Source organism: Candidozyma pseudohaemuli (assembly GCF_003013735.1).
Source record: "Candidozyma pseudohaemuli strain B12108 chromosome Unknown scaffold00016, whole genome shotgun sequence".
Taxonomy (NCBI): domain Eukaryota; kingdom Fungi; phylum Ascomycota; class Pichiomycetes; order Serinales; family Metschnikowiaceae; genus Candidozyma; species Candidozyma pseudohaemuli.
This window is the reverse complement of record NW_020194450.1, coordinates 190680-211482: the sequence shown is the minus strand read 5'-3', so window position 1 is coordinate 211482 and position 20803 is coordinate 190680. Positions and strand designations below refer to the sequence as shown.

The following is a 20803-nucleotide window of genomic DNA, read 5'->3' as shown; positions in this document are numbered from 1 at the left end:
GAAACAGGTCCACGAAATGAAAATTCACCAGATTTGAATAATTAAGCAGGGCACGGCCCTGGCAGTTTTTAGTTCTACAATATGATATGTCAACAGTCGAGACCATCAGAAAATCTGCAACAGTAAGCCCGTTCATTATCTTTTTAGTCAACAGTTCTAATTATTCGCTCAACACAGTCACACCCGTCTGCTCATGATTGCTAGAAGCAGCGGTGTATGTGAGCTTCCATTTCACTTTCAACGTCTTATTCGTAGGGTTCTCTATTGTGACGTCTTGAGTGATGTGCCTTGTAGTGTGGCCGTAGATGAGATTACCACTTTGTGGTTTCAAATCCAACTTGCAGCCCTTGGGCACAGCAATAGAAAGTAAGACACCCAGCTTGGTCACGTCCAGGGTGTTGCTCATATACAAGCGAGCCTTGTACAAAGTAGGGGAAGAATCTCTGTGAGGTTCGGCCTCGATCTTGAGACCGTCGGTTTCGATGATGTTCTGGGCATTCTGCTTGCCAGATGTCTGCACCTGGGAGGCTCTAGCCGAGTTGAAAGTGTTGTTGTTGCTTTGAAGTTCAGGGGAAGGCAGTTTGAAGTCTGAGAGGAGATCAAAGTCGAAAGCAGACTTTGTGGCAGGTGCAGATGGCGCAGAAGGTGCAGATGGCGTGGAAGGAGCAGCAGCCTGTTGCTGGAAAACGCTAGAGTTGGACAGCGATGGACCTGTTTGGGCTGGAGCTGGTCCTCCAAGAGAAATAGAACCACCGGCTCCGTAGAGGTCCAATGGGTTGACACCGCCAGCGGTGGAGGAGCTGGTGCTTCCACCACCGAAGTTCAAATTACCCAAGTCACTGAGCAAGTCGTTGTAGCCCTGCTGGTCCTTGCCTGTGGAATCGCCACTGATAGGCTCGTCGTCATCAAAATCAATCAAGTTCAACTCCTTGGCGGCTGCAGCGCCCGAAGCTCCACCGCTGACCTTGATTTGGGCGGCCTGGTCAGCATCGCCTGTCTTCAAGTACTGGTACTTCTGCAACAACTGGTTGATGAAGTCGTTGAGGCCCAAGAGCTCCAGAACATAGGACTCGTCGTCGTTCTCCTCCTCGACGATCTTGGTCACCACCGAGTGCGACGACTTGATCTGGCCGTAGAGCTCCGAAAGCGTCTCGTTGTCGTTGGTGATGCCTCCTCCGGACGATTCCACCGAATTGAGCATCTCAGCGAAAATCTCCGTCTTGCGCTTCAAACGAGCCACGTCGTCGTTGACCTTCTTCTTGTTCTCCTCCGAATTATCCTTGAAACCGGCCATGAGCTTCATCAAGCGGTTGGCCTCCTGGAGATCCTGGGGCTTGCCTCTTCTGATCAATTCTTGCAACTTGGCACTGTGAACGACAGCCTCCTCTTTCTCGATCTCCTCCAAGGACTTGAGCGTGTCGCTTGGATTGAGCACCGCTGCGTCCTCCACGTTCACCTCAGGGAACACGTAGCCCTTGTTGGCCAACAAACGGTGCATATCCCTGATGTAGCCAAAGTCGCTCTTGTACTTGGATGTCTTACAGATAGTCTGGTACCACTCCTCAATCTGAGCCAAGATGAGTCGTTGGACACGCAGGTAGCGCAAGGTGGGCCTCTCGGGGAACTTCTTGACCAACTCGTTCAAGAACTCCTTTCTGGAGATCTGGAGCTGGAAAGGATAGCCACAGTTTTTCACCAAATGGTCCAAAAGAGCCAAGGCCAATTCGGAAGTTTGCGGATCTCTCTGGTTGATGAGTTTCACTACGGCAATGGCCGCCTCACGGGGCAATGACCCTTGTTTGGCATTCACATAGTCACAGATCTCAAGGTTGAGAGCCAAATTGGGTTCTGTAAGGGTGGGTCTGCAAGCCCGGTCTGGGTGTTAGAATAATTCGAATTTGCTTAAAAGCACTGGCACATACATATCCGCCGCAAGAGCTTGGGGTTGATCTTCAGAAGTGAAAACGAGTCTCCCATGGTGGTTCTGGATGAGGTGGTATCGTATCGCTGCTGATGTGCTGGTGATAGTGGTGCACGGGTGTGCCCAGCAACTCGGCTCCCCCAAATTGATTTGTGGGATGAATTTGGCAGAAACGGTGTTTAGGGGTAAGGTTTTTGTTTAAATAAGCTTTTTGGGGTGGCATCTTTGCAATTGAGGCAGTTTGTGATTTTTGGGAGCCTTGCGGTTCGGTGCATATCTTGCAGATCTGACCCATGGCTGCAAATGAGAGATTCCACGAGGGAGTTTGCGGGGTGGCATGGAATGGAAGGGTGGAGGTTTGAAGGGGGGTTTTGACGTGGAGCGAGTTTATTCCGATGGTTGGATGGGAAATTTTTTTGGTGGATCGTGTGATTGGTGGAGCTGATGCGAGATCTCATAGATAAGCCAACGTGGAGCCAATGGGAGGGCAATGGTGGGAGGAGGAAGGTAGAAAGCTTAATTAAAGTAATGAGTTCATTAAAGAAAGAGAAGGGAGAGTTAGTGGTTTTAATTTCTCAAGAGCAGGTCATATAGTGGTAGGTAGATAGACGCAGGGTGGGAGAGATCATAGGGAATCTGTTGAGGTAATTCGTTGATCTTATGAGTCAATGGCGTGAAATCGTACTTTTGTGACCGAAAGCCTCTCTTTACATCTCTATAGAGCTTATATTTACAAACCCATATGAAAATGTAGTTACCATTGGCTACTCATCGTATTCACCGGTTTCTATTACACCGACCGAATAGCTGAACCAGAAGCCCAGAGATGCAATTGATTGGACATTCAATACTTTTAAGTCCAAAAAGCAACATACTGCTTAAAATGACCCCCAATGGCTCAGTGTGCTTGAAATAATCCATCCCCATCACTTCCTCAGGCCTACCATTATGTAGAGCCAGACGAGTCGATAAACAACATAAATGTAAAACCACCAAAAGCCGACTTTTTCAAAAACCCTTCTTCTACAAAATCGGCAAAGAATTCCCCTAAAACACCCTCAAAACCTACAATCACATATACATGTGGCCCAGATCATATGGACCCTTGATCTACACTACATAGCAGGGTCCCCATACCACCAACGTCACAATGTCCAATTTTCTTCAAAAAAGCATTCATATACTCGATTCTACCTTAAATCAACACCTCCCCGTCCAAATTCCCAAAATCCCCATCTACAATCACCTCGTAAATACCGTCTTCTAAATACCGTCTTTTTCAGCACCCCACATATTCTCACCGTGCGAACTACTCTTCTTATGGACGACGACCCTCTAAGAATCAAGGACCTCGCCGTCAGCTATGACTACCTCATGTACAAGATCCACGACCACATAGCGCTGCTTCTGGAAACCACCTTCTCGCTGGTCGAGTCCAAACAACGTCTTATCGAACAGGACTACTTTCAGCAGCAGCTCCAGTTGGACAAGAACATTGCCGATGCTCAGGCCTTGCTTGATCAGTGTGATGACTTGGAGCTCCAGTTCATGAAGCTTGACCAGCTCTATCTGTTTGTGGACGATTTTAAGGACAGGGTGGCCCGTCTAGAAAAGGAGTTTGACGCGTTGTAGCCCTCTACACTTTCTGTATCGGGTTATCTCGCAGGTACTTCTCCACAAGATGCTTCTCCAAAAGCACAAAGTTCCTCAGGTTACACTTGTACAAGACGTTGATGAAATCGCCCACCACGGGGATAAGACCGATACCAAAGTCGAACGCCACATTGGCCATCATCTTCAGGTGAAGCCCTGGTGGCAAACCTCCTTCGATCTTCAGCGCCTTCTTCACCACCTGAAGGGCAAAAAGCAACGCGATCACGTCGCCAATGCCCGGTATAAGTCCAATGAGCCCCGCCCATCCAATACGAAGTCCACAGAGACTGAGCTGCAAATCCAACCGGTACGCTTTCCGCTTGACCGACCCAAGGATCTTGAGGTCGTGCTTGGGGATGAACTCAGGAAGCTTCCGCTTCCGTCTGGCACCCTTGCGCTGGTAGAAGTGCAAGTCCTGTTCTGGGATCTCTTCATGGTACGGGTCCTCGTCGGGGCCCATGGCGACCAAATGGTCTAGATTTGTCTGAAGTTAGCAAAGTTGAGGGATCCAGTCGGCGATACGTACTTTTTGGAGGAAATATTTGTAGAGAAGCAGTGACATGGTGATGGTGGATTCTGAGCAACCTGCTCAGCCATATTCGCACGTCAGCCGCATGTGCCAAAAGAGCAAGCAGGCTTGGACGATGGGAATTCAGACAAGAGGGGAAAAACGAGATTTATGACATTCCCTTATTGAAGTACTCCACGAGGCGCCATTGTCGGTTTGGTGGCCTCGAAGGTGGGGCTTTGCAGCCATGCAACCGAAGACGCATCAACACGTCAAATGACGTTGCTCCGGTGGCCAGGAACACTGTGGTTCGGATACCTTAATCGGGACACAAAACCTGGGTCTCATAGTGCAGATCAAGGTATTTCCAGGAAATGTCATAAAACCGGTTTGCTAGATGGAAAACGTACTGGATATGCACAGTGCCGGTATGGCCTACTTTCAACAGACCAGCCTACACATCCGCTCGTACACCTTGGCATTATGTATTTATTACTCGTGAATGCATATCTTCGTGAATTACTCTGGCACTCTGTCAGAGGCCTAGATTTTCTTTGCGGCCTTCAACTTGGCAAAGTACTCCTTCCGCAAGTTTCTCAAGTCTGGAGGTTGCTCAATGCCAACTTCACGGCGAAGCTCGTTGATGTCCTTCTCCAAAATGTTCTCCCAGTATACGTTGATCAATGGCTTTGAGTTGAGCCCGCTGCGGATCGCCCATGGGTAGTAAATATTGTACAAGCGCTCCTTCTGGGAGGGTTTCAACCGCAACGGCGCAAAAAGTGCACCCAACCCAGGCATAGGAATACCCATGTTCATGAACTCCAAAACCTTGACGGCAATTTCACCCTCAATGATGATGGGCAACCCGGTAATGGCGTGGTAAAAGTCGTGACACTCTCTGTATCTCTGGAAAATGTATGCCAACTCCTCGTCGTCAATGTACCGCACGGGGACACGGGTGTCTGGGGAGACACCCTCGCGATCGAGCCAGTTGATGTAGGTTTTGCCGATCGATGTGTCTGGTAACGAACGCAAGTAGTCAAGGTCAAGCGATGTGCTGGTTATACGTGGCCTCTCCTTCAAGATCTGTCTGCCTACGGGATCCAGCAACATTTGCCTCTGGAGACGGCGCAAGACGGGGCGAATGGCTGTGGATTCACCCAAAGCGACAATGTTCTCGTTTCTCTCGGGATGGAAGTATGAGCCGATTGCAGAGCCGACAAACATGAGCACCTTCTCGAAGTTGTAGAGTGGCACGTGGCCAGGGTACTCAGGCTCCAGACGCTTCCAGTACTTGTACTCGAGCATCGTTTGGTTGGACTTGTTGAGGGCCTTGTTGGGGTCGTCATAGTGGAGTTCACCTCTTTCCATCTTGGAGGCAAGCCTGTTATTTTCGTTGAACATCAACGAGCCCAAGGCTGTGATCGCCGTGGGCAAAATGAAGCTTCTTTTCTGTGTAAGGGCGAGCTTTCTGGCCTGAAGCATGTTGGGAGATAGTGGTACGATCAACACTTTTTTTCAAGTGCACCTTCGCGCATTATGGCTGCAAACCCAAGGGCCCCCTTACATTATTGAACAAGTGTACCATTCGGGGTTAACGGTGACATGACTGATATACGAATCCAGCCAAAATGACCACAAGTCCAACTGCAACTCCTTTAGTCCGGAACTGATTGGCTTGTTCGAGAAGCTCACCCATTTGTGGGTTCTTGACGACTGCACCTTCAGGAGACTCTAACTTGGCTTGCAACTTGGCTTTTGGCGCCAAATCTTCGCTGCCGATATCAGAGCTGTTGGAGATTTCGTCAACCTCCTCGGATCCCGAGGACGAGTCCTTGACGAGCTTTCCTGTGCCAAAGTCGAAGGAGGAGATATCGATGGAGATGCGGCGTGATAGGCTGTCTTGGTTATCAAGCGGGGCCAAGCCGTTCTCAAACTTAGCCTCCAAAATGTTTTTCTTATCCTCAAGCTCTTTGCGTAAGTCCGCCTTCTCATACTGCAATCTCTCGACTTCGCCCAGAAGGAAGCTCAAGACCTTGCTCTTTTCATCCAAGTCTTTCTTATGATCATCAATTTGTGCCTCGTACTTGGTCAGTTGCTGCTCTAGCGCCTGATCAAAACAGGCTTCTCTCTTTTTGTTCTCTTCATCCAAGAACGCCTCGTTCAATTCATGGAGTTTCTTGCGGTAGTTTCCCAAAAACGATTCGAGAGAGCGGAGGGAATTAGTTTGCTGTTTGACTTTTGCCAAGTTGGCAATTAGCGTGTCTAGCGTAGTCTCCAAGTCATTAGGTTTTGTGAGGCGTGAGTTCACAAAGATGCCACTGCTAACCGGGTCGGCAGTGGATGCAGTAAAAACGTCGTCGATGCACGGAGTAACGTCGGAGAACATGCCCTGCTCGAAAGCTTTTGTCGTTCTGAACTCCGAAAGTTCGTCATCTTCTTCTGGCTCTTTCTTCTTCCCCTGAATCTGTTCGTAGACGTCCTGGATGAAATCAAGGTGGCGCTTCTCGGAGCCCGTGAGTTTGGAAATGGCGTCAGGCGTGAGTTTGGGCATTCCCTCGAGTACGGGGACCGAGGGTGTATTGGAAACGATGTTGATGTCTTCGACGACAGCACTGATCTGTTTGTGGCTTGTTTCCACCTGAATATTAAAGCCCAAGTTGACACGGTCGCCAATATTAATAGGCACGGGCTCGGAGCCGATCTTCTCCTGATTGACGTATGTACCATTGGAGGAGCCCATATCCTGAATCATGAGTTGACCCAGTTTGGGCTCGATGAAGAGACAAGCGTGGTTTCTCGAGAGCACACGCAGGTCAAAGTAGCCATTCGACACGGACGGTTTCACCTTCAGCCCTGTAGGACGCCCCAACTTGCACAGATCTGGGAAGTAAGGAACATGGATATGTTTGCGGACAAACGTGTCGTTTAGAGGCACCAAGGTGACGTAAAACTCGGCCTGATGGCGCTCCTGGACGGAATTCGAAGCCTTGCTCTTCTTTGGAGCCGCAAGCTTGCCGTTTGAAACAGCCTTTGTGTGACTTCGTGCTTGAACAGGTACTGGAGTAGGAATCACCTGGGACTGAGAATTGGACCGTTTTCGAGTTAGATTCTCCCTCGGCGGGGCAAGATGCCCTGAATCTCTTCCAGAAGCAGGCACCTTGTGCATCTGCATGGACGTAGCGGTCATGACAACGCTGGAATGGAAGGAAAGTGTTTGATTTGGGATTGAATCACAGTGGTGATACATAGAGCACCTCCGTACACCAGGGGTATTGAAGCGGTGATCGGAGATAAAAAGGAGGGTTTTTGGGGGTGGTCAGAGGCGGGTGATGTAAAGTTGAAGTAGGTGTTTTTTCAAAGGTAGGTACCTTGTTTGTGGCAGGTTTCTCGGTTAGTCGCACTAGGCTTTAGACGAGCAATAGAGCGGTATGGGTGTGATGTCAAGAGGGTGAAAAAGAAATAAAGAGATGGAGGTTTTTTTGTTGATGTTTTCAAGAATTGATTTCAAGAATTGAAAATAAGCATATATTTTATTTAGTCAGTTTTGGCGAAATTGTATAGATCGTTTTGTGAAGCGTAGTAGGACTGTTGATACCAGTCGCGAAACTGAGGTACATCAACATCAACAGATCAAAACATCCAACTGATCCACACTGCATTTTCCATATACCCCTCCACAAAAATAATCTTCTGTTTTATAAGTTGCCATGTCACAGCCGCTGCTTTATACAACTTCCAGAATCTTCGAAGACCTGGTTGATCTTCTAGGGTCCTCCCTTGAGTCTCTAGAACTGGCTACCAAGGATATCCCCAGACTCAAGCAGGTGCTTGATACACAGAAGGTTTTCGGTCTAGTGCCCGAGCTGGATCTCAAAAACGCCCAGGCTCGGCTCAAAAACGAAACTCACCCGCAAATCACATATCTCATTGAAAAGCTCCAAAAGGAAGTAGCTCGTCTACAACGGAAGAAGATGTCGCTAGAGTCGGACTTTAATCTCCGCAAGGTACGTTTGGAGATGGTGGGCAAGGGTGCTGACAGCGATAAGGAGGCCAAGTACGAGAAGTTGAGGATGCTCAGGACAAAGAGGGATAGACTCAAGTACAGCTTGTCTCGCCAGCGGTTGCAGAACTACAGGCTGATTCCCCTGCTTCCGCCTCCAGGACGGGATTCATAGGCACTGTTGAGTCGTTGAGCCATTCATTGAGCCATTGGTTCGGAATATTTGGCTTCGATCCTAAATCTTTCATTGTTAAGATATTAAATGAGATCAGAAGAATGCCGCTGGGATGCTACTTCTCTCTTGAAGCCACGATCTCACCACGGTATCCCTGCAACACCTGGGAACCTCCATTCAACCCTGCTCATCTAAATGCTGTCTGTTGTTATGTACTAGAGTGCTGTTCATGGTGCTCCATGAACCTATTTACTGTTCGGCGGCATCGGCCTCCTCCGCTGCAAGAAGCTCTCTGCCGTCCATATGCTCGATAGTACCGATATTGAGGAGCCTGGCAACCTCCTTGGCAAACAAATCGCCTGCCTTCTTCACATCAACGTCCGCATCAGGCGCCAACTCCTTCAAAGACGCCGCCTTCGTGCCCGGCAAACCACACATCGTGTACGTATTCAAAAACTTCATGTCGGGATTCACATTCAAGCCAATGCCGTAGGATGTGATGGCCCTCTGGATGTTGCAACCGACCGAGGCGATTTTCAAATCGTTAGGGGCCATCCAAACGCCCGGGTTCTCATTCGTGTGGCTCTCCAACCCGTAGTTCTTGCTCAACATGTTCTGGACTCCCCGGAGCAAAACGGCATCCACAAAGCACTTCACCGTAAGCTGACTAAACTGCTTCAAGTCCAAAATCAAGTATGCCGTCAACTGGCCGTTTCCATGCCAAGTAACCTGACCACCACGTTCAAGCTGGTGATATTCACACCCCAAGGCCTCGTATTCAGCGACTTTCTTCACCAACAGCGGGTCCTGCTTCATCTGCTTTCCTCCAGTGTACACATTGTTGAACTCAAACGTCAAAAGCGTCGGAAACGGCTTCATCGAAAGCACCTGCTTCAAGAACTTATCCTCATAGTCACTGAGAGCAAAGCCCTGATCCAAAAAATGCTTCAGCTGCTTGCGAATCTTCGCCTCCATCTTCTTGAAGTCCAAGTTAGCAGCCACCATTCTTTTCTGGATGGCCTCTCCTTTCTGAAAAGGCGTGATTCCAGGAAAGTGGACATGCCTGAGCGTTTTATAGTTTTCGTTGAGGGGATAAAACCGCAGGCATGTGGACTGGGCTCTGGTCAGAATCCTTAGCATGGTGGTTCTGACTCGGTTACGCACAGTCCTCCATACACGATAAGGTGTTGATACTCCGACCCATAAAGCATACCACACGATAAGGCCTTTGGGTGGTTTGTTGAATTGCAAAGCGAGAGTATTTTACATCAAGATTCCAAAAAGTTTGTTACTTTTTGTCCTCGAATCTCATAAACCCTCATCTGCCACCTGCTGTATGAACTGATACAACAAACAGAATGGTCAAAGTCGAAAGGGGCCGCGTCAGAAAACTGATCCGGGACCTGAAACGGTTCAAGGGGAACCAGGTGAAGATCGGAGGGTCGGGAATCGCCAAAAACGAGGTGGAGTTGGAATGTCCTCAGATGACCCTTCTACTGAAGCTATACTCTCCGGGAAAAGTGCTCCTGAGGTTGAATGATGCTTCGAAAAGGCAGATGATGGAGCATTTGCCGCGTTTGGTGGAATTTCCAGAGTTGAACTTTGAAATCCACCTCTTTTTGGCAACCATCACTACAAACTACATCTGCTCATGGTACTCCAAGCTAGGCACCGATAATAACGACTTTATTGCTGAGGTGTACCGTTATATGTGCACGATTGTTGAAGATGTGGTGCTGCGATTGACCCGGGCCGTTGAAGGTGACCGTTTTTTGTTCTTGGTGGACGACTTTGCCAGTATCTTGAAGGACCATGTTGAGGCCACAGAAGTGGTTGATGGGCAATTTGCATTTTTGAGGGAGCAGAAGAACTTGCGGTTCAATCGGGTTCGTAAGGAAGCGTCCGACGAGGAATTGGTCGATGCCTATTTGGCGACCCAGCATGCTATATTCGACCCACAGACCACAATTGAAGCTTCCCAGGATCCTCGAAACCTCTATCTACGAGTGATCACACATAAGCTTCTTGAAGCGGTCTTCTATGGAAGGAAGGAGAACCCGTTGGAATCGGGCATTGTGGATCTGTTCGTGGTGGGCCTTGTGGGCGACTTTATTTTGGACAAGGCGTTCGAGAAGCTTTCCTCGCCTTCGTTTATTATTGGAACCGTGCTTGCAAAAATCGCTGAAGTTACCTCGGTGGAACCCAAGCCTCAGGTCAAAGAATCCTTCGTTACTCGAGTGAAAAACATGTACTCCTCTCTCACTGTCTTAGCGCTGGTCGCTTCGGCCAAGAAGCAGGAGGTGCTACAAACGAAGGAACTGTCCGACTGGCTGGTTTTTGCGTCCCCCATTTTTGGTTTTCTAAACTCAATTTCGTCCTTTCAGCGACGCATTCCCGTTGGCTTGTACGGCATTGGTATAGTTCAAACCATCTTGCTGTCGCTAACATCGGTTTCCGCCAAAATCAACGCATATTGCTCGCTGAAATTGCTTAAATTGGTCTCCAGCAGCCCAATTCTCGATGATCAATGCATGGCTGAGAATTTGAAGAATCTACGCATGATACTCTTTGAGGACCAGAAAGAGAGCAGCGTGCCACCCTCTCAAACAAAAGACGTTGCAGAAAAGCTATTTTCAAACGTCAGGACCATCTGTGCCAATTCTGGTATCCCACTTCTGTCGTTCCGTTATGAGGGAGAGACCGACGAGGATATCCAGGCCTGTTTTGTCAATGCCTTGGCGAGATTCGAGAGCCAGCAAATCTGCAACGATCTTCCTGACTCCAGCAAGCTTAATCAGCTTTTAATCGTCCAAACTCTCGACTTAATAGTGGCAAGATTATACCCCGAATTGGTGGACCTGGGCACCTAGGTGCAGGTCACAGCGTCAGATAAGCTTGGAGTATCTCAAACATCACCAACATGTCCGTTGAAGAAATCGTGACTGCACTTGCCAAGCCAGGTGAATACAGCTACAGAGCCACTCTAGAAGCAGCATCTACGTGGCCATCGGCCGAGGCTGAATTGCTGAAGGCCATCAACACACTCGAGCTCTTTGCATATGGAAACTACGGTAGCTTTCTCCGACACCAAGGCCAATTCCTCGACTTGCTGGGTCAATTAACCAAAAAACTCGTCCAGTTGACATTGATCTCGGCCTGCAACGAGAACGAAGGCAGACTTGTCACCTTCGAGACCCTTCTAAAGGAGTACTCCCTAGAGCAGGCTCTAGAGGGGAAGGAGGAGAACTTGGAGCTGCTAATTATGGAGATGATTGACGAGAACGTCTTGGTCGCTAAGATCGACGAGCGGCTGAGGTCTGTGAAGTTCGTGGATTCGCTTGTTTTGCGAGATGCATTCAACGAGAGGAAGTATGCTCTTCGGGTGCTTGACCAGGAGGACGTCCGGAAAAGATCAGTGTCAGAAGCAAAAGCCTTTTTGCAGCATTGGCTCGACACCAAGGTCATTCCCGCCCAGGCCGAGCTTCAGGATGCCTAGGGAAGGTTAGAAGTCTGACTTTTTGGGCATTCTCCAAGGCAAGAAGACCCTATTTGCATGTAATTGAGAGCAGTGTAGGGGAGTTGTGTCCCTTCAACTGCCTACAGATGAACACCGTTTCCCATGGAAAGTGGTCTTCCATGATTATGTCCCAGCATCACATAGCCATTGCATGATATGATACCCACTAATGAATAACTTTATCCGGGATGTCGTACTCTCTTTCTCTCTTTCACGTTAACTGGAACTTCTCTTGTGAATACCGACTTAACGGCTTCCTCAATACAGCTTCCTTCTACAATACAACTACATCCTTAATAACCTCTACACTCGGGGATCATCCCGGGAGCCACGCCAAATGAATCCTCAATGTATTATGATAAATAGTCGTGATATGCTTTGCCATGAGGCGATCTACGCAGTGAAGAGCTTGGCCACGATACCAGTCACACCGCCCTCTTCCTTCTTCTCAATCTCGTACACACCGTACGCAGCAACACCGGTGCCGAACGTCAACAAGTACATGGCGTAGTTGTGGTACGATCCGTACACTCTAGAAGGAATGTAATCGATGATACATGACTGGAAACCGACCCAGGAGTGGGCAAGCAAAAAAGCAGACAAGGTGGAGTCAAGCACCACAGATGGACCGCTGAAGAAAGATGCACCAATCAAAGGAACAAGGCCAATAGCAATAGCCCTCTCGCCGGTCCAGTGGGCAGAACCGTGGGACTTGTGTGGTTTAGGAGGCTGGTAGGCGTCGTTGACGGTTCCAACAATGTAGCCAGGAGGCTGGGGGATGGTCTTGATGTGGCGGACGGCCTGCACAAAGGAGGGTCTAGCGATCAGCTTCTGGGCTTGGAGGCCAACACGGGACAACATGGTTGAAGAAGTAGTTGGAGTTGATAGTTTGATTTTTTAGGTACTTCACAGAAGTGTCCCTCCCCGGGTTTTCACCTGCCTTACTTGTCCGCGCGTTGATTGGCGGTGCAACACCCGTACATCCCCGGGGCACCCTCCCATACCCGGCACCCTCCATACCTTGATTTAAATAAAAGGATATAGATTTTCGAATTTAAGGGGAAGAGGATAAGTTTATTGGGTTTTTGGTTTTTGGCTGCTGGTGTGCGGCGTTGTGGTGTGGGTGTTGTTTCAGCTTTTCGCAGCCATGAGTGGGCAGTATGAGACAGGGTATTTACTGGTTTTGGTGGAGTTCTTGAGGGGATTTTGTTTGTATAATCAAATGAAGAGCCTCGAAACGTTTGTTGAAGGAATCAGCAATTTTGGTTGCAAAAAAGTCCTATAGGCAATAACTTCGTTGAAGACTGGGATGAAAATGTAGAGCATATGATACCATGAATAGGAAGCTTCTCTCTTCAATGATGAATCGGGAAGATCAAATTCAATTTCGGCATGATATCAATTGTTTTGATTTATGGTGATCACAAACTGTCTTTAGTCCGCAAGGACTGTCTGAGGTATAAATCACCTGCGTTACTGAAGAAAGTTAACTGAGACATGGATCACAAAGAGATCCCAATCGAAAATCTGATTTCGTTACTTTCCAATAGCTCCATGTGGTTTTTCGTTTTTTCTATTTACAATACCTAGAAAGCTGGTCACTCAACCGTTTAACCAACCAGCTTCCAATGATAGTACTCGAAACGGCACTATTTATCAACTCGGACTTGCACCACCTACTCCTTGTCCTCATCCTCGTGCTCCTCAAGCTCTGGAACCCTCACCGGCGGGCCGAATCTCTCCTTAAGTGCCTTCTCCAAAACTCCAAGCGGTCCCCTGTAGTATATAATCTTGCTGAACCGGTTCACCACGCTGTCGTACCACGAAGGAGGATCACGATCAAACCCACGCAACTCCACCTGGAGAGCAACACAGCGCTCCTGAGCTTTCTTATCCTTGAGTTTTCCATACATGACAATCAAATTCTCCAAGACCGTGTTGAGCACTGGAGCTGCTCTGGCGATGTTCCTGTGATCAAAGTATATCTCATCCACGACCTCCTCGCCCCATGCCACGGCACTTTTCTTGTAGTTTCTTGCCCACAAAATCTCCGAAATGTGACTCTTCATCTCGGCACTGAGCATCTTGAGATTGTCCTCATCACAGTTGAAGAGAGGATACGAAGCCTGGGTCAATTCACCCGAAGAAATAGTATTGGCAATCGTCCTAACGCTCTTCAAGTTGGCCAAGTAGATGTTGAGCGCCTGCGAGAGCAACTTCTCCTTTTCCTTTTTGCCCTTGGATTTACTCTTCGTGGCGTACACAAACGCTAGACTGTTGAGCGAGCGAATCAACTCGTCAGATACCCTCAGATCGTCCTGTAGAAGGTAATTGTCCAAATTAACTCTCAGGAAAGTCTGTGCTAGCATGTCAATGGCACGCTTGAGGTAGAGCTCCTTCTCCTCCTGGGATGGCGAGATGTCACTCAAAAGACGACAGCACTGACTCATCCTCTCCGCATCGCCTAGTCTGTAGAAGACCTCATCATTGTCAATGACCTGCTTGAGCATGCTGATGGACTCCCAATGCTTCTCCTTCGCCAAAAGGGCACGCGAGTATCTCAAAACAATGTCGATGTAGAAGTTTGTGAAGTCGGCTCCCTTCTTCTGAAGCAAGGCTTCACTATTGACCAAAGGCACAAGGTAGTTTCGTTCTCCGTTGACTTCCTCCTCAAACTTAAAGTCCGGGTCAATTTCTTCACCAAATTTCACAAGCAAACGACGGTAGTGCTTCACAGCGTGCCTGGGCAGCTGGAGCACGTCATCCTTACCGATTCCTTTCACAGCAGTCACTGTGTTTTCCAAACCCACCAGGAACGGAATGTGCTGTCTTTTGTCGGCGTCCTGGTACAATAAGTACAAGGAGCCAAAACACACGATCAAACCGCCCAAATAGGCTCCTCCAATGATATTAGCTATGAGACCTCCAGATCTCAAGGAGCCTATGGTGCTTGAGGAGAGCTGGCGAGGTTGAATTTTCCGTAATGGGGAATACCTCAATGATACTCGTGCTCTCGGAAGCAACCTTGCAGAATTTTGAGCCAACCGAAGCATCGTAGGCCTGATTTATATGTACAAGTCAAAATGAGTAGTAGCTGGTGGTGATGCTCATGGGAGGGAGGTGCAGGTCAGTATCAACACTAGCAAAAAACAACCACAAGGTTCTCCCAATTCACGCCAAATTCATGTGACTGCGCGCCATGTATGCGTCCAAAGTGTTCCTGTGGATCGCTACAAACTGGCTTATCACCGATCCGGCTCTCCGGCTCGGCGATCCCAAAAAAAATTACCATACAAAAACTGCAGCAAACACCTCCCATATATACATCTGTGGAGGAAGGCTAGCCACGTCGAAGCTGTGGCCAATCAGCGTTGCGGTTTTTCTCGCCATAGTGCTAGCAGGGGTGCTCTTCTGGGTGTTTGAAGCCTCCTGGCTATGGCACAATCTTCTGCCTGCTTTGGTCATCATATTCACATACTTTTGGCTTTTGACCATCATGTTCATGGTGAAAACCGCAGGCTGTGATCCCGGCTTTGCTCCAAGGAATATCCATGTATCATATAGCCCCGACTTGATCAGGGAGGAGGACCACCGTGCTCCTGATGAGTTCTATAGTACTGTCTCACTTCCGTACTTTGGAACCCAAAAGCCAACTACAGTCAAATATTGCATCACTTGCCACATCTGGCGTACTCCTCGCATGAGCCACTGTCACCACTGCCACTCGTGTGTGTACATCCACGATCATCACTGTGTGTTTTTGAACAACTGCGTTGGTTTCAGAAACTACCGTTATTTTCTTTGGTTCTTGCTCATGGTGGTTCTGGCGTCCGCCATGCTTTCAATTCTCGGCTGGGTCCACGTTTACCACTACAGGATGGTGGCGGACCCGGCAGTGTCGTCATTTCTGGCGTCAATTTCCAAAAACCCGGTTGCATTTCTTCTAGCATTGTATGGTCTTTGTGCCTTCGTGTACCCAGCCATGCTCCTCGTGTTCCATATTTATTTGTCTGCTAATAATCTCACAACGAGAGAATACCTCAACTCCGTTTACACAACAAGAAAGCTTCCTGAGGACGAGCGTTATGTTAATATATACGATACTCGCGGCATTCTCCGCAACTTGTGGAACGCCTGGTGGGCCATGCCCCAGGGTGTACCAACACGCAACATTCGTGGAGTTTACGAGAAAGGTGATCTTCGAAACGAGCCGCTCAGATCGTTGGAGGTGGACTGAGCAGGGGATGGGGATCGAATAATATCTAGCCCTGAGATTTTAATGAGCGTCAGACCAAGACAAACAACTTGTCTTTTTTCGAATGAATGCCTAAAGCTCTTCCACATAATCAGGTTGACTTGCCTCATCCCAGCATTTGCAGCCATTCTGCACTTCCAGATCACCACTTCCCATTCCAACCAAAAACACATCGAAGCCTCGAAATCCACATAATAGTAATAGTAATTTCACGTCATCCCTCATCTTCCTTGAAAATTTCATATTTAAATTTTGGCCCAGTGGGTGCTACTCATTACCCACGCGCGCTATTACATTTCCTTATTAAGTCGCATATCAACACCATCTCCTCCCAACATATGAGCCTGCTGCCGACTGAGGGTCCTCGGGACTTGGTCGAGGCGTTGGCAGTGAGTCCATTTTACCATCTCATTCCAAATCGGGAAATAACTCCGCTTCTTTCGTACTTCAGTACAGATCATCCAGCACCCCAGGTTCATGTACCATCAAATCAGCGGCTCAGAGGTCTATTGGACCGCGCCATAGAGGCAGTTAATAATGATCCTGACGCGTATAAAGACGCCATTGACGCGTTGATGAAAAGTTTCGGGAAAATCGACGACGTCAAGTTGGAAAATGTGAGGTTCAAGAAACCCGTGATCTCCAGTGAAGGGCTTGGTCAGCCAGCTGTGCCGTATCTACTGCCATTATATACTCGAGTTCTTGAATCCGTTCCTGATGTGTCTAATGACAGTCTTGTGGAGCAAACTGCTGACCTCAAGGGACCACAATTGAGCCATATTGATGGTGCAGCTTCTGCAAAGAACTACGACCTACTAATAGCGGAGGAGATCGAGCGCCAATTCTCAGGCCAGAAACGAAATATCAATGTCTCCTCGGTGAAGTCCAGAAAACGCATCCATCTTGATCCCGAGCAGCTCACAGATTCGACCATTGCAGGCATAGTCGATCTTATAGACAAGGTGGGCCTCGATGATGCTGACGAGGTCCTAGATGCACAGGTATGCAAAGTGGAGGACAATAAGCGTCTTCTAAGTCTGGAAGCTACCCGCCTGTTGCTCCATCATTACACTCGGTTGGCAGAATCACACAGAATCCCAGAATTGCATCTGGATTATATCAGAAGAACACAACAGCTTTGTCTCAATCTCATCAAAGATACCGAATTTGCAACGTTGAAGTCACTCCAGGCTGCAAGACTCCTCATAATGATCATTACTACAAGTGGATTGGAGAAGCGCTTATACACTGAGACTTATATCTCAAGTGTTGTCGACTATGTATCGACCGTGCTCGTGGAATTGACTACTACTGATGAGAATGCCTTTGACGAAAAGGCTTCTTTCATCACTAAGCTATTCCAGGATCTCACGAAATACGTCAGCTCAGCGACTACAGATGAGCGAATTCTCACAAAGATTGAATACTCGTGTCTCGATGTCATCTTTGGTGAGGCAAAAGAGTCAACAGATATTTGTTTCTCCCTGATCCAGCTTCTTGTGGCCATATTTAAGACCTACGATCACCAGCGTCAATTCCTTGTTCACGAAATTTTGAACAATTTCAACCGAATCGAGCGTCTGGGCCAATCCACACAGCTTTCAACGTCCCAGGGTATTACAGTGTCTTCATTCACCATTTCGCTTGTGAAGTTCATCCAGTCCATCGATCTGGACTACCCCCACACTGAAATCAACGAGTACACAAAACTTCCCAAATCTTCGAACCCCACAGCTCAAGTGAACAAAAAACGCCAACTTATTCTAGATAATCTTGCAGGCAAGTTTACTGAAGTGAAGCATTTTGCCCACATGATTGCAACGTTTTGCACCGAGAAGCTTATCTCATCAGAGACGAGATACAAGACAGCATTGAATATTCTCCTAGATGACCTTCTCAATCTTCTTGCATCTCCGGAATTTCCAGGAGCAGAAACCATCTTGGTATCCCTTACCACCCAAATGATTGAGGACTTAACTAGCGGCTCGATCCAAAGCTCCAATGAACCTCTCGCACTTGATATAATTGGACGTGTTGGTATACATATCCTAAAGCTGAAGAAGGAAATAGGTGTTGTTGCTAGTGGCTCCTCTGGGCCTCTTGAAATCTTACAACTTGCCGATCTCACTATTCAGAGCATGCAACTCGTTGCAGCCAACAAGGATTACATCAAATGGAGAACGTTGTCAAGCCTAGCTGCTATCTCCTCTAGGGAGTCTTCTGGAACTTCTAGACATGGCTTTTTCCATTCAAGCCCTGACAAAAAACCACGAGTTTCAGACACAGAATCTGCTGTTCACGAGGCAGTTGATCTCTTGTTCTCACAAACGACCCCTTCTACAAGCAAATATGAGCTGGCCTCATATAAAAAAGTCAATCTTATGCATTCTCTAGATGCGTGCTATGATGAATTTTTGAATTTGTTAACACGTACTCTAGAGAGCCCAAAAGTACGACTTAGTACCAAAGCAATCAAGGTCTTGTCTAGCTTGGTCAATTTGGACCTGGATATTTTCAAGATCCCGAAAATCACTGTGTCTATTTCCAGGCTTTTAGAGAGTAACGCAGCACTGTCAAGAGATGCCATCATAGAGTTGCTCGCAAAATTTATTTCTTCCAATACTGATTTACTAGAGAGGTACTACAAACCTATCTGTGCTAGAACTGGGGACGAGAGTGTGGCCGTGAGGAAACGGGTCATCAGAATCATGAAGGAATTTCTTGATCTCACTTCAAACGTCGATATCAAATCCCATTTTTGTATAAGACTTATGAGAAATTTGGAGGATGCCGAGGATAATATGAGAGAGCTTGCTCAGGAAACGTTATACAGAATCTGGTTCCACCCATCTCTGACCACGAGCCGCAAAGATGTGATACTTATGATGATACAGGTGATCACACACACATATCAAAGCCAGCGCTTGTTTGAGCATTTTATTCTTTCGGACGTCAAAGAGGGAAAGCTGTTGGTCAAGCAAGATCAGTTAGCTCCACTTGCAGAGACCACTTTGGCAATTGCCACTGATTTGATTGATACAAAAGAACAAAAGACCGCTGAAAACTCATTGAAACTTCTTTCTGTCTTTGCAAAAATCGATATGGATATCGTGACTCAAGATAGTCTCCTCTCGCTTCTACCTTACTTGTCAATGGCAGATTCCAGCGAAGATGTTTGCTTTTACTCGCTTAAGATAATACGGTCTGTTTCTGCTCGAAGCCCAGCATTCGGTGAAGGATTCATAAGAGATCTTCAGGACATTCTTCTCAAAAGGTTGACAAAGTTCAATGTCCGGGAGCTCCACCAAGCTGTTCCCATTTTGAATGACTTATGTGAGCGATCCAATTCGCAAAACAGGCTTTCTAATGCCATAGCCTCTTGCATCAAATTGTTGGCTAGCCGCATTGGCAAATCTGAGGAGCTGGATCAGAAACCCCTCGTCGTAAAGCTCTTGCAATTGTTTGGCTGTTTCGGAGCATTTTGTGACCTTGAAGGTTCGAGAGATCTAATTGAGAAAGCTAATGTGGGACTCAAAGGCGATGAGACGGTCAACAGCCTCCTTATGAGATTCATATTGCATTTCTTGAAGGAAAATCAAGGATTATCCACACGGTCGGCCGCAATGAAGAGTCTCTTGTTGATATGCACCTATCACCCAAAAATGTTTCTACTGAAGCCAGTTATGAGGCTCCTCAACGCTGAATTTGAAAATGGCTCCCATCGAATGAAATTGACCATCTTGGAGGGTTTCAATTCATTTTTACTGAAAGAAGATGATGATGCTGGAAAGCGTAGCTTAGACGAGACACATTCATCCGAAAAGAAACTCAATGTTGAAGTTTTTCATGGAACTTCACACAACTACATCAATGACAGTGTCTGTCTGAGTCTCATTCAAAGTTTCATTACTCCTGCGCTTGAGCTTTGCTTTCAAGACGCCAGTCCTTTGTCACTTACACCAGTGAGGTTTCTCGAACTCATAATGAAACTTGGGTTTGCTAATCCCAAAGTCTGTGCTCCAACAATTATTGCCTTGGAGGCATCGCCCAACAAGTTTGTGAGGAAGATTGCGTTCGGTCTCCACAAGCAGATATTCGAGAAACACGAATCTTTAGCTGACAGGAATTATGTTGAAGCTTTCAAACTAGCAGTCGATTATAACAAAAAGGTGGGTGGTGATAAGATTTGGGAAAATGTTCTGTTCCTCAGGTCGGTCTACAAAGTAGTCAGCAGGAGCTACTCCAGCAGAAAGAGATTGATCCTGTCTCTTGTACGTCTATTTACGATTGATACGTCGGTCAGTGACTTGCAAGCCAGCATAAACACGAGAGACACGGTTCTATTCCTTGTTCTCAACCTCTCCGTGTTGCCGTTCCTGTCGCTTGAGGAAGTATGTCTTGTGTTGTATCATTTAGACAGGAGTATTACTCATGAGGGTATCGAGTTAGCAGACAGAGTTTTCTCGACAGTTGGATCAAATAGCGGAGAAGGAATGTCGGTGGACAATCTCCAACTCCTCTTTGTCCACTCTCAGTGCTATCTTGCGTTGATTTATCTTCGTCAGACACTCTCAGCGGCCTTTGCAGTTTCGAATATCGTGATGGAGAACTTTCTGCCAAATCGGGTAGATGTGGAGCTCAGACAACAGCCAAAAGCAGTCACACTAATTGACTTTCCTCTAGAGAATCTCGAGCTTGACGTGAACATCTCGCACCCTACCACCTTTGGGCCACTTTTCACTCGCTTTGTCACGTCCGTGAAAGACTTCAC

At 47.5% G+C, this 20803-nt stretch overlaps 13 protein-coding genes across 13 annotated transcripts; 6 read left to right on the top strand and 7 right to left on the bottom strand.

Moving 5' to 3' along the window:
* Positions 1-160: 160 nt before the first annotated feature.
* On the bottom strand, positions 161-1977 carry GGA2 (phosphatidylinositol 4-phosphate-binding protein; the record flags this gene model as incomplete). The annotated part of the gene is made up of 2 exons (XM_024859983.1): positions 161-1875; positions 1923-1977. 2 exons carry the CDS (start codon positions 1975-1977, stop codon positions 161-163), a joined length of 1770 nt encoding a protein of 589 aa, XP_024711935.1.
* Positions 1978-3241: 1264 nt separating this feature from the next.
* On the top strand, positions 3242-3553 carry C7M61_004665 (uncharacterized protein; the record flags this gene model as incomplete). The annotated part of the gene is made up of 1 exon (XM_024859982.1): positions 3242-3553. One exon carries the CDS (start codon positions 3242-3244, stop codon positions 3551-3553), a length of 312 nt encoding a protein of 103 aa, XP_024711934.1.
* Positions 3554-3576: 23 nt separating this feature from the next.
* Positions 3577-4136, bottom strand: C7M61_004664 (uncharacterized protein; the record flags this gene model as incomplete). The annotated part of the gene is made up of 3 exons (XM_024859981.1): positions 3577-3580; positions 3640-4058; positions 4101-4136. The coding sequence occupies 3 exons, from the start codon at positions 4134-4136 to the stop codon at positions 3577-3579; spliced, it is 459 nt and encodes a 152-aa protein (XP_024711933.1).
* Positions 4137-4625: 489 nt separating this feature from the next.
* Positions 4626-5567, bottom strand: COQ4 (ubiquinone biosynthesis protein; the record flags this gene model as incomplete). The annotated part of the gene is made up of 1 exon (XM_024859980.1): positions 4626-5567. The coding sequence occupies one exon, from the start codon at positions 5565-5567 to the stop codon at positions 4626-4628; it is 942 nt and encodes a 313-aa protein (XP_024711932.1).
* Positions 5568-5676: 109 nt separating this feature from the next.
* Positions 5677-7272, bottom strand: C7M61_004662 (uncharacterized protein; the record flags this gene model as incomplete). Its single annotated transcript, XM_024859979.1, has 1 exon — positions 5677-7272. One exon carries the CDS (start codon positions 7270-7272, stop codon positions 5677-5679), a length of 1596 nt encoding a protein of 531 aa, XP_024711931.1.
* A 520-nt stretch (positions 7273-7792) lies between these two features.
* Positions 7793-8260, top strand: SPC19 (Spc19p; the record flags this gene model as incomplete). The annotated part of the gene is made up of 1 exon (XM_024859978.1): positions 7793-8260. The coding sequence occupies one exon, from the start codon at positions 7793-7795 to the stop codon at positions 8258-8260; it is 468 nt and encodes a 155-aa protein (XP_024711930.1).
* Positions 8261-8509: 249 nt separating this feature from the next.
* On the bottom strand, positions 8510-9400 carry C7M61_004660 (lipoyl(octanoyl) transferase; the record flags this gene model as incomplete). Its single annotated transcript, XM_024859977.1, has 1 exon — positions 8510-9400. One exon carries the CDS (start codon positions 9398-9400, stop codon positions 8510-8512), a length of 891 nt encoding a protein of 296 aa, XP_024711929.1.
* Positions 9401-9618: 218 nt separating this feature from the next.
* On the top strand, positions 9619-11130 carry C7M61_004659 (uncharacterized protein; the record flags this gene model as incomplete). The annotated part of the gene is made up of 1 exon (XM_024859976.1): positions 9619-11130. One exon carries the CDS (start codon positions 9619-9621, stop codon positions 11128-11130), a length of 1512 nt encoding a protein of 503 aa, XP_024711928.1.
* A 50-nt stretch (positions 11131-11180) lies between these two features.
* On the top strand, positions 11181-11756 carry C7M61_004658 (uncharacterized protein; the record flags this gene model as incomplete). The annotated part of the gene is made up of 1 exon (XM_024859975.1): positions 11181-11756. One exon carries the CDS (start codon positions 11181-11183, stop codon positions 11754-11756), a length of 576 nt encoding a protein of 191 aa, XP_024711927.1.
* Positions 11757-12170: 414 nt separating this feature from the next.
* C7M61_004657 (succinate dehydrogenase membrane anchor subunit) lies at positions 12171-12638 on the bottom strand (the record flags this gene model as incomplete). Its single annotated transcript, XM_024859974.1, has 1 exon — positions 12171-12638. The coding sequence occupies one exon, from the start codon at positions 12636-12638 to the stop codon at positions 12171-12173; it is 468 nt and encodes a 155-aa protein (XP_024711926.1).
* Positions 12639-13453: 815 nt separating this feature from the next.
* Positions 13454-14830, bottom strand: C7M61_004656 (uncharacterized protein; the record flags this gene model as incomplete). The annotated part of the gene is made up of 1 exon (XM_024859973.1): positions 13454-14830. The coding sequence occupies one exon, from the start codon at positions 14828-14830 to the stop codon at positions 13454-13456; it is 1377 nt and encodes a 458-aa protein (XP_024711925.1).
* Positions 14831-15273: 443 nt separating this feature from the next.
* Positions 15274-16014, top strand: C7M61_004655 (palmitoyltransferase; the record flags this gene model as incomplete). Its single annotated transcript, XM_024859972.1, has 1 exon — positions 15274-16014. The coding sequence occupies one exon, from the start codon at positions 15274-15276 to the stop codon at positions 16012-16014; it is 741 nt and encodes a 246-aa protein (XP_024711924.1).
* A 356-nt stretch (positions 16015-16370) lies between these two features.
* On the top strand, positions 16371-20736 carry C7M61_004654 (cohesin-loading factor complex subunit; the record flags this gene model as incomplete). The annotated part of the gene is made up of 2 exons (XM_024859971.1): positions 16371-20690; positions 20716-20736. The coding sequence occupies 2 exons, from the start codon at positions 16371-16373 to the stop codon at positions 20734-20736; spliced, it is 4341 nt and encodes a 1446-aa protein (XP_024711923.1).
* Positions 20737-20803: the final 67 nt, after the last annotated feature.